Source organism: Lolium rigidum, unplaced genomic scaffold (genome assembly GCF_022539505.1).
Source record: "Lolium rigidum isolate FL_2022 unplaced genomic scaffold, APGP_CSIRO_Lrig_0.1 contig_30022_1, whole genome shotgun sequence".
Classification (NCBI taxonomy): domain Eukaryota; kingdom Viridiplantae; phylum Streptophyta; class Magnoliopsida; order Poales; family Poaceae; genus Lolium; species Lolium rigidum.
In genome coordinates this window covers 272,996-285,158 of record NW_025900124.1, presented here as the reverse complement: position 1 = coordinate 285,158, position 12,163 = coordinate 272,996, and the positions used below count along the sequence as shown (strand labels likewise).

The window sequence follows — 12,163 nt, the reverse complement described above, 5'->3', positions numbered from 1 at the left end:
TAATGAGAATTGGTCATTTGAATTTTATTGTATTTTGAGCATCATCATCGTTGAACTGGCTGGACCATTTATTCGCTCCATCTATATTTCATTTGAATTTCTTCCAAGGAGATCTGAACTTGACTGCAATGGGTATATAACAGTTTTTTTACACCTTTCTTCGGAATATTCAATTCAGGTCACGGGTGCATAACTGCATATGAACCCGTTGTGCGAAAACATATTTCAAAATGTCAAAAAATTCTAAAATAAACTTTCGCTTGTACATCTAGACATTCTATATTCATACACAAGTTTTCAGAAAAAAAATTATAATTATTTGTGTACCATGTACAAAAAACACAAATTTTTATACTCTAATATGACAATTAATGTAACATTTTTTTTTGTCTTTTTCACACATGTCACATAAAATGTGCTTTGTCCCCAAAAACTTGTGTACGAACATATAATGTCTGTATATACCCGAAATTTTTTATTTCAGAATTTTTTAACATATTTTAATTTATTTTTATGCATTTTTCATAATAGGTTCATATGCACCTATGAGCCAAAAGCCACATCCCCTTTCTTCAGGTAACATTAATTTAACAGATGCATGTGGTATCTACCATGGCGGCTTCTTTGATTCTTATTGGGTTTTCTAATTCTAAGTTGGCTGAGATTTTGATTTCATAAAGTGTCAATTGAGAATCGACACATAAAAAGGAAATTTTAGTTTTCTTAAAAGTACAGTTGCACTTCTGTAGAAAGATTAAGCTGCGTGAAAAAAAACGCAAGTTGCATTTTCAATAAACTAAAGTTGCAATTTCCTAAGTCAACCGAGATTTGAAAAAACTAGGATCATCCTAGGCATGGGTGAATATATTTTCTTAGGGATCAAGAAAATTTTGATCAACATCATGAGAGACCATAGGAATTTTACTTACCAAGTTAATATGAACTCAATTTTAAAGGAGATTTTTCTATGGTGTCATTCCATATGTATATATTGATATCGCTTGCATTTCCCCATTAATTTTGACATGGCGGGTAACTAATCCCGTGCTTGCTGTCAATATGGTATCAAAACCAAAGGGTATTAAAATCAAGACATGGCCAACACACTATTTCTAATTATAAAAATAATCAACTTATTCTCCTCTTAATTTTAAATGGCAACATTGCACAATTTGAAATATGTGCATAATTCCATGGTTTACACCAATTAACAAAAATCTCCAACTTATAGCTTGACCCCACCCTAAAGAGTCAAATGGAAGCTGACTTGGACCCACACAAACAATATTGGAAACTAACTAAATATTATTTGAATTCTTTAGTATAATATCTACATTCATTTATCTCTAAATGGGTGATAATTGTTTTGAAAAGTTACATGTTTCTTTAAACTGGAATTGGAAAAATAGAAAATATAACTTTTGATGCAAACATTATATAGTATTGATTAGAAAATAGACAACACATAATTTTTAAATGGAATGAGCGTGCTACGATTTATTTTTAAGTATTGTGAAATTCAAATAAGTATCTTATATTACATTTTGATGTGTCATCTAAATTAGCCACCCCATGTATGTGGCATGTGAGATCACCTTGTGCAATTTGAAAAAATTAAATCATGTAAGTCATGGAATAAAACATAAACATGGAGCAAAAGGAGGTCTAGTAAATGTTCACACAGTACGGCGGCTATGGGGCTAAATTTACTGCAAGAGTCTTGGCCTACTTGATGTCATGCACATCTAAGGTCTAAAGTTGTGTCTTTTAATGTGGTGTAACCGAACATTTTTTTTTTCTATTTTTCATTCCGGTCTATCAGATTTAGAAAGATGTTGTTGCAAACTTGTAATTTTTTCTACATATTTATAAACATGCAAATGCAAATAATAGTACCATAAGAATTGCATGAAGAAATTGTTTGGAAACAAGTAAGAAATAAAGAATACATGTTGTTCATTGAGTTAAGAAAATGTTCCACTAATAGTCAATTTAAATGTATTGGAGTGAACATGAATTTACTAATCCCCCTTTCACATATTAAGGATTACATATGTGCAAAACAAAAAGGAGACTTTTTTTGCTACTACTTCAAAGAACTGAAAGAAGATTGCCAGACAAGTCCTCTTTCTTGTCTTATGAAGAATAATTGATGTTAATGAAGTTATTTTTCTCATCCTTGACAACATTTTCGTGTGCACCTTGGCTCCCACTTTCAAATATTGAACAAATAAACAAATACTCAAGGCATTATTTTTGGAGAAAATATGCCATGGACAATAAGTTGCTTGGGATAAAGCTTGCATTCCTAATGAGCAAGGAGGTTTGGAGTCTTAAACATTATTGCACATAATAAATTCTTGCTAATGAAAAATAACATAAATTATATAAAAAGGAAGATCTCTCTAGGTTAAGCTTGTGTGTGAGTCTTACTATAAAATGTCCCTCAGTGACAAAAGTAGAATGTTCATCATGGTGGAAAGCCCATATTAAGCTCATTGGCATATACAAACATCATGCTTCATGTAAGATCATTAATGGTAAATCTATCTTGTTTTGGGCTGATAGTTGATAAGAACAAACCTATTAACAACACTGGGAGTTGCACTCTTTAACATTAGAATTTTAGTACAAAATCGTTTGAATATGGCTGATTTAGATAAGCATATATTGCCACAAATCTTTATCAATGTAACATAAACTTTTAATTAGTTCAACCATCTGCAATAGAGTTGGAAGAGGATTCTTAAAGATGACATCTCCTTGGTTATCCATCGGGCTAAACAACGACATCTCATATGACAAACGACTTGATACAATATTTTATTATATTTTACTTTTTCTTTGTAACTATGTAAATATTTACTTTTATAATCATAATTATTGCATAGTGGTGCATAATGCCTAATTGCTTTCTCCGTCCAAAAGAAATTACTTATCCTAGGATCATCTGATCATGATAGCGAAAAATCATATCTATAAACTTAGAAAAATTATAGAAAAAATTAGGGACGTAAAAGTTATGTGGGTACATACACATGTGAAATTTATAGAAAGTTATGATAATCTCCGAGGTCAGGAAAATTAACAAATCAAGGTATTGTACATTGATGTAGAGTATGATAGAGTAACATAATGTAAAAGTAGTTCTTAAGCTACATTAAGTACATGCCATAAATGATCGTATTGTTCTAACCAAAATTCACATGCCATATTCTTGTATATATACCCTACATGTCTAAACCATTTCACAATGTTTAAGACCTTAAGGGCTATGATTTTTTGCTAAGTTACAAATATCAAGACTACATGGTACTATGTTACTAGGATGCGCTTGCTATTTCTAGGCATTTGTACAATACCAACACGAGGTTTATAAAGGCCTCGAGAGTGTTCCACAAGCTAGGATATTTGTGAACCATATTATACACAGGGTCGCTGCCACAAATGATTTGAGCCTCACAAGACACCAGTGAGACCAGGCCAGCTTTTAGACCAAAAGCGTAATGGAAAGCATTCCATTTTGTAGCACAAAGATATTGGGATAATTCAGAGACCTGTGGCATAGTGCGCTAACAGTTAATTGTGTCCAGTTTAATCAGAAACGCATAAACTTAAGCAGCATAATATGATTCCAATCTTATCGACGCATTGGGAAGAACAAAATGCACCCTCGAAAAAAAAAGAAGAACAAAATGATTGCAGCTCCACATTTCGCTCCCGCCAGTTCTGCCCCTGCATCATAGGAGTGGTTATTAGGAGAAGGAAAGAATGAAAAAGCCTATAAGCATTATGGCATCTCAACAAAAGAACCTATATGATGCTCTGTGCCCCCTCTGTCGATCTAATTTCTCACTGTAACTCATGGCTTTGCTCCTTGTGGCATTGTAATCACCATCAAACTGACATGTTTGCATACATGATCTGGTACTAGTGCTAGCCCTAGCAGAAGTATATTGGCAAGAACCTTTTGACATCAGATTTTTCTTGACTGGCTTCACGGCTAGTGCAACCTTTCTGCACGCATTCCCACATCACACACTCGCCACTAAAAAGCCACTCTCTGATTCTCTCTGTTTCTCCCCCTACAAGACACAGGACACTGAAGACTGAACCAGAAGTACAGGACACAGACACTTGGCTTTTGAGAGAAACATATATAGCGAACTCCTTTTGCAGTGCCTGTACTCATTGCTCGATCGTTGCGAGAGCTGTGTGCGTGTGCGAGAGATAGAAGACGAACAAAAGATGGGCGTGGCGACGGTGACGGAGCTGAAGCAGAGCGTGAGCGTCTCCGGGAAGAAGATGTTCCGGACGAGCCTCAGCAATCGCCACGCCAACGAATGGTAATTTCAGTTTGCAATTCTGCTGCTTTGCTCCTTCGTCTCGTCGGAACATGTCCAATTAGCACGTCACTGAACTGAACATGCTCGTGTTCGTCTTCCAGGCCTCCGACCGACGTCTCCAGCGACCTCACCGTCGAGGTCGGCACGTCCAGCTTCGCCCTCCACAAGGTGAGACAAAAGCAACCGCATCGTCTCTCAAACTGTCTCAACATTTTTACAAGAAAGCTTAATTCGACGTGCTAATGCCGACGGCATAGCTGCTCGCGCAGTTCCCGCTGGTCTCCCGGAGCGGCAAGATCCGGCGGCTCGTCGCGGAGGCCAAGGACGCCAAGCTCGCGCGCCTCACGCTCCACGGCACCCCTGGCGGCGCCCCGGCGTTCGAGCTGGCCGCCAAGTTCTGCTACGGCGTCCACGTCGACGTCACGGTTGCCAACGTCGCCATGCTCCGCTGCGCCGCGCGCTACCTGCAGATGACCGACGACTTCTCCGACAAGAACCTCGAGCTCCGCGCCGAGGCCTTCCTCCGCGACGCCGTGTTCCCCAGCATCGCCAGCTCCGTGGCCGTTCTCCGCACCTGCGAGGCGCTGCTCCCGGCCGCTGAGGATGTCAACCTGGTCGCTCGCCTCATCGCTGCCATCGCCAACAACGTCTGCAAGGAGCAGCTCGCGTCCGGCCTGCTGTCCAGGCTGGACCAGAGCGCGCAGCTCAAGCCGCAGACGGTGGGGCTCGTGGAGCTCGACTCGCCGGGGCCGGGGGACTGGTGGGGCAAGTCGGTCGCCGGCCTCGGGCTCGACTTCTTCCAGCGGCTGCTCTCCGCCGTCAAGTCCAAGGGCCTCAGGCAGGAGACGGTCACCCGCATCCTCATCAACTACGCCCAGAACTCGCTGCATGGGCTCATGACCTGCAGGGACATGTCGGCCGCGGACAAATGCGGCGGCGTCACGGACACGGACGCACTCAAGAAACAGCGCGCCGTGGTCGAGACCATCGTCGGGCTGCTGCCTGCGCAGTCCAAGAAGAGCCCGGTCCCGATGGCTTTCCTCTCCGGGCTCCTCAAGACGGCGATGGCGCTGTCCGCCTCCAACACGTGCAAGACTGACCTCGAGAAGCGGATCGGCATGCAGCTTGACCAGGCCATCCTCGAGGACATCCTGATCGCCACCGGGTCGTCCTGCGCGACGACCTCGCCGACGCCGGCAGCGGCAGCTGTGCAACAGCACCAAACTCTGTACGACACGGACGTGGTGACGAGGATCTTCTCGGTGTTCCTCAACCTCGACGATGACAACGAGGAGGACGGCGGCGGTGGGTTCGATTATGACAGCCCGCGGTCTCCGAAGCAGAGCGCCCTGGTTAAGGCTTCCAAGCTGCTGGACAGCTACCTAGCCGAGATCGCGCTCGACTCCAACCTCGTCCCTTCCAAGTTCATCTCCCTCGCCGAGCTCCTCCCCGACCACGCCCGCCTCGTCACCGACGGCATCTACCGCGCCGTCGACATCTTCATCAAGGCATGGACGCGCGCACTGTATTTCTTTTTCTGCTTGATGCTACTACAACGAACGTTCGTAATTAATCATCCTCTTCATGGTTGGAATTGACGTGCAGGTGCACCCGAACATCAAGGAAGCCGAGAGGTACCGAATGTGCAAGGCGATCGACTGCCAGCGGCTGACGCCGGACGCGTGCAGCCACGCGGCGCAGAACGAGCGGCTGCCGGTGCAGATGGCCGTGCAGGTGCTCTACTTCGAGCAGATCCGCCTGCGGAGCGCGATCCAGTCCGGCGGAGGGGGCGGCGGCGGGGGAGGAAGCGTCTTCGGCGGGCACGACGCGGCGCTCTTCTACGGCTGCTCGGCGGCCGCGGCGACGGCGCAGGGCGGCAACAACAACATGAGGTCCGGCAGCGGTGTCGGGAGCGGCGCCATGTCGCCGCGGGACAACTACGCGTCGGTGCGGCGGGAGAACCGGGAGCTGAAGCTGGAGGTGTCGCGGATGCGGATGCGGCTGACGGACCTGGAGAAGGACCACGTGAGCATGAAGCGGGAGCTGGTGCGCGTCAACCCGGCCAACCGCCTGCTCCGGAGCTTCGCGCGCAGCTTCGGCAGGCTCAACACGCTCTTCCGGATGCGCCCCGCCGCCGAGCCCGGGCTGCAGCAGCTCGGCGCCAAGGCCACCGCCGATGCCAAGGTGCTCTTCCAGCGCCGCCGCCGGCACTCCATCTCTTAATTAGAACACCACAAGCCGATCAAGCGAGTTCTTGTGCGGGTTCTCGTACGTGTGCATAGGAGGCGGATAAAACTTCGTGATTGATCAAGTATAATCAGCGTTTCAACACTTTGCTCCCGATTCGTTTGTGCGGATTGCATGGTACGTACTCTGTTGATAAAATCGTGCACTTCATGTATGGATTGTGGATGATTAATGTGCAAAGTGTTAACGTGTGTCAAAGTCTTATAATTGCAGGAATATTAATTTCGCAATAAAATAGGACAAATGTTCTAATCTACATTTTTTCCCTTAAAACCCTTCGTTAAACTATTGATTTAATTTTCTTTGCCATAACATGTAAATTATCTAAATTATCATAATTAGACATCAAATTGACATATGTATTTCATCACAACTGGGTAACATATTCACATATGCATCACAAATTGACATACATTTCACACATCAAATACACCATCCAATTTATAAACTTAATCTTTCAGTGATAAAATGGAAATTACGCTGGACAACATCAACTGAAGTAGATAGTGGCGGCGGCCTATGGCATGGCATGAAGAGGAGGCATATTTGTGGGGCAGCGTCAACTGAAGTAGACAGTGACAACGATGTATGGCACGGGAGGATGCGGAGATAGTAGAGGCGATGTGCCTGCTCAGGAGACTTTGGGGGTAACGTGACATGCGGGAGAAGGATGTGGGCGGCGACCCATACTGCCACAACAAGAGTTTTTGTGGCCCCGATGGTGAGTAAAATGGACAAACGTGAGAAGGGCAGGCAACGTGAGAGGACACGGGGAGCGAGAGAAAAAGAATTACCATCTCCAAGGTTTATGATGGAGATGTTCTTATGTTCCATCTAGTTTAAGGATTGCTTAGATTCTTAGAAGGATGGGAAAATATGCTTAGCACTGTCAGCGGCAACAAATGTCAAGGGACTACCTATCGGGAAAATCATTGATTGGTCGGCTCAGCGAGATAGAAGACATTGGCTACCAGCTGTGATTAGAAAACTACAAAAATAGCAGAGCAGAAGCACGATAGAAGAGTTTAGCGAGTTGGGGTGATACTAGAGTGGGAAATGCAAAGTCGACATGCCTACTAACAAGGTGACGCTAGGCGGTGGTAACATACTAGAGGTGGGAGATGATGGTCTCATGTCTCACATCAAATTAGTTAATTCAGATGATAAATTTGGAATTAGAATAAACAAGAACCGTTCAATGAAAATGAACGTGGCAGGAAAATCTTTAGACATCATAGGAGTGGATCCTCTCACGAAAGTGAAAGTGCGAATGATTTTGAGAAACCGAAAACATGAATCCCTGAGGTGGGAGGTCCACTAGTCGGTGACTTGGGAACAAGTCTATTGTGGATCCGCGAGGTGGGAGGCCCGCTAATCGGTGACTTGGGAACAAGTCTATTGAAACTTAGAGAAATTGGATTGCAAAATTAAAAGACTCAATGAGGTACCGTAATGTATCAACCAACCAAGGAGACCTGGTAGGCCTTCCCGTGCTATTTCAAAAAGGAGATGCCAGAAAATAAATCGCTAGAAGGAGGGCTCGAACCTCCGACCTTGTGGTTAACAGCCACACGCTCTAACCAACTGAGCTACTCCAGCTTTGCGTGTCAACAGTGAAAGTTATCCTTTTATAGACGCTCTGTTTGAGAAGAACACCTGGATATCACGTGCTGTTAGTTTTTTTTTTAATTGAGAACATGTGCTGTTAGCTATTGCGCTGGTATTTTTTTTCTATAAATGAGCCTGTTCTTGTCGGATTGGGCCTCCGGCCCAGGCTTCCTAGCAACCAGGTAAACTGAGAGGCCGTTACGAGAGCAAGCTATATGAGCTTCAGTACTTCTGCTAAAAAAGAAATGAGCTTCAGTACTTAAGTTTCTGATTTCATGAACGAACACGATTTTCAAGACGAGCGATTGCAACCATGATCTTTAGATGGAGTCAAACTAGCTAGTGATCTGGGTTTCTCCAGTATTGAAATAGAGACGGATGCAAGCGAAGTTGTCAAACTATAGAAGGACAGAGAAAGAATAGATCTGCAGTTGGGGAGTGGTGTTTTGGAACATGGGTGCATATGCTCCCTATATTTTAAAATGCATGTTATGTACATTTTAAATTTTAAAAAATTGAAACAAAAAATTTGTACGTACATCTTCACGTGCTACGTGCTCACAAAGTCGTTTCATAAAAAATCGACTTATAATGTGACGTGTGTAAAAAAGATAAAATTCAGTGCTAAAAATAATGCTTTTCACAAGATAAAGTTTCTCTTTTTTACATAGACCATAAAAAATATTGGATTTTCGTGAAACTTAGCGAATGCACATACATTATGGAGATGTACATGTAGAATTTTTTATCCAAATTTTTTGACATTTCGAAATATGATTTTTTGGTAGAGGGAGCATACGCACCCGGGAGCCGAATTGAATTTCCGCATAGCATCAATTATCAATGAAATTGAAGAATTGAGCTCTAATATGGAGTTTTTCCAGCTGAAGCATATTGGGCGGGAGTCAAATGAGGCGGCACATCTTTGTGCAAAGCAGGCTTCAGCTGTAGGCATAGATGTTTATGGATTAATTATATTCCTTCTTAGCTGGTTGTCTTAAGCCCAATGAGTAATGAATGAAAGGTGTTGATTCACAAAAAAAAAATCAGTCCATCGATTTTTTTGTTCGTCTGTTCTCTACTGGCACGGGACGGCGGCGACAACACAAGGTGTTCACTAGACACACCGGGAGCAAGAGGTGGGTGACATGGGAATACTCTACTAGGTGAATTTTCATGTGTAATTTACATACTGGATTTCTATTGTCAACTCATCAAAAGGTTAGTTTTATTATTGTATAATGCAAGCATATTTGCTACCTTAATTTGTACTTTTTTACATCATGATCTATAAATCATTATTGATTCTATTTGTATGATGCTTATCTAAATAATGTGACATGTGGGGTTCTTGGTAGACCAAAGCGAAGTATTTTGTAGTGTGCCCAGGCTTCAAGAAAGTCCTAGCTCCGCCACTGAAATTTGACATCGATATCATCTTGAACCTAAGCAGTTGTTTAGAGTGTTATTGATGGTGTCCAGACAGTTGGAGGCACCATTATGTGTGGGAGTCAAAGATTGCTTGCTAGAGCTCATGGACGGATCCATATATGGGCATGGGTGTGCAGATGTACACCCAATTTTTTTGGGCAAACAAAATAATATTTATAATGCAGTTTAAGTGTATGTATCAATGACATTGTACTTTAACAAAACAAGTCCGTTAACGTGAATCTAAGCTTAAGATCTTATAATCGTGTAGTACTTTTTCTCTAACTTTTGTGAAAACTTCGATGATTCTTTCCGCTATGGGGGAAAAACTTCTGGTTTTGCTAAGTCAATCCTTTATAGATTAGCCAAAATTATTTTTTGATCACCCAAGTTCGGAAACCTGGATCCGTCCCTCCTAGAGCTAATGCTTGGGTTTTTCATCACACCTTAACCTTTCCTGGATGGTATTTATCTTCCAAACCCTAGCTGCCAGAGGTGTGCTTCGGTTTTCCATCTGTTATTCTGTCAGTTATCCCTGCCTCTGGTTATCTCTTTAACACCGAAAGGTGAGGGGAATGAGGGATCAAGGTTGACATTTAGTTTTAATTTCTATCCTACCATGTCTTTGTGTCCTCGGTGGAGAGATGTCGAAAATGAAGGTTACATTGTATGGAATGAATGTTCCATGGCTCAATTCTTGTGGCTGATATGGACGATACTGGAAAGCATGTAGTATTTTTGCCCGATGGATCAATAACTTTCATCTGGCGGTTCATCGCCCGGTGCTTCCATCTTGTATTGGAAAATGGTATGGATGTGGGTGGTATGGTCATGTATTCTCCAGTTTCAATTTTTGGTCTCCTTGCTTTCTTCCCTGGCAATATGGCTTCGAAGTAAGGGTTTGACAACATGTCTTAAAACTAGTCCCCCCCCCCCACCCCTAACTTTTTGAAGTATTTCACATACGAAAACTTCGGAGCCCAATATTAGGTTCTCATCTATTGGGGCGGTGATTCATACATGTTCTCAAAATCTTTGAGGCGGATCTAGTTTGTTCAAGTTTGATCTTCAGTGGTTTCTTCATTGGAGTTATGGTGAAACGTCGATATGAAAAGGTGAATCTCAAAACAAAAACATTGAAGAACCTTGAGGCACTATTAGTTTCTATGTATCTTTGTCGTATCTTTTTTCTCAGTTTGTTCAAGCTGGTGTACTTTGTTTGATCAGTCAATTCGAGTCATTTGCTTAGTAATTACATCTTGACCAACATCATGATACACTCAGCAATGCAATTTTTCTGAGATAGAAATAAAGGATAATTCACCTCATATATTTCAAATACTCCTTCTGTTTTTGAATGTAAGGCCAGTACCACAAATACAATTTTCATATATAAGATCGCTGTCTTTTTTTTTCTGAGAAGACTTGATTAGATTTGTCTCTCTCGTTCAATGAAGCTCACTGATGTGAAGGTTGCATGCAGCTATAGAGGTAGAGACACCGACCAAATGCAACATGTTTAATTAACCCAAAATTCAAGAAGTTTTTCACATAATTAATCATGCTATTTATTAGTTGATTTTGTTTTTTCGGTGTCTAGAAAATGAGATAGTAGTGTTGTTGCGCCCTCAACTCTCAGTAAGGAGAATACATAATTGGAGAAACCTAAACCAGAAGAACACAAGAAATCACGCACATATGTTTATCCCTAAAAACATTGCCTCTCTCGTTTTGTTTTAGGGAATTTGGCTCTCTAGTTATGTTCATAGCTACTTGTGGACATAATTGGAGTATACAATTTGTGCACGTAGAAGTCAAAATGTTCAGTCATGCCCGAATAAGAAATGATTATTACCGATTTACAATTCTTTTCTTGTTTGAAACATGCAAATCCATTTTGGTTGGGCTTGCTTTACGATTTGCTGCTGTTCATGGGCGTTGTCTTCTTTTGTTTTGGGTTGAAAGCCATTTGCTTGGTGTTGGGCTGGAGCTGCTTTGTACTGTTGGGTGGGCTGTAAAGCTTTATGATAATCAACTGTAATTTCCTCTGTAGTAATACCCGATTCGGCGAACAAAGCGCACACGTACTTTAAGATAAGTTTTAACCCAAAAAATTAAGCAACAACATCTTGATTATATTGTATATAGTTAATATCGTTGAATTCATATTTAAAAAATACTTTTTAATGATGCCAATTTTATACTAAATCATTTTGATTCTCTTCCATTCCATAAAATAAAATGTCTGGACTCTGATCTATAGAAATAAAAGATAAAGGAAAAAGGTTAGAGTTATTTTTAGTTAAAGAAAAACACAATAAACAAGGACGTATTATTCATTTGAATGCTAAAACATCGTGAAGCACCTACATTTATGTATACAAATGCTAAATAAAAGTGTTCATGTTTTTTAAAAATGATATAGTCGACCGATCCTTGTGGAGCATTAAGAGCATCTCTAGCAGAGCCCGTAAAGGGTCCAAAACCGAAAAATAACCGCCAACGTCGGCCTGTATTTGTAGGGGCCGACG

General features: G+C 41.9%; 1 protein-coding gene and 1 non-coding gene across 2 annotated transcripts; one reads left to right on the top strand and one right to left on the bottom strand.

The window, feature by feature from the left end:
- The first annotated feature begins 4,148 nt into the window (after positions 1–4,148).
- Positions 4,149–6,569, top strand: LOC124680849 (BTB/POZ domain-containing protein At1g03010-like). The gene is made up of 4 exons (XM_047215888.1): positions 4,149–4,346; positions 4,448–4,514; positions 4,616–5,854; positions 5,952–6,569. The coding sequence occupies exons 1-4, from the start codon at positions 4,249–4,251 to the stop codon at positions 6,567–6,569; spliced, it is 2,022 nt and encodes a 673-aa protein (XP_047071844.1). The 5' UTR covers positions 4,149–4,248.
- A 1,549-nt stretch (positions 6,570–8,118) lies between these two features.
- Positions 8,119–8,192, bottom strand: TRNAN-GUU. The gene has a single exon. It is a non-coding gene; the product is annotated as a tRNA-Asn (tRNA).
- Positions 8,193–12,163: the final 3,971 nt, after the last annotated feature.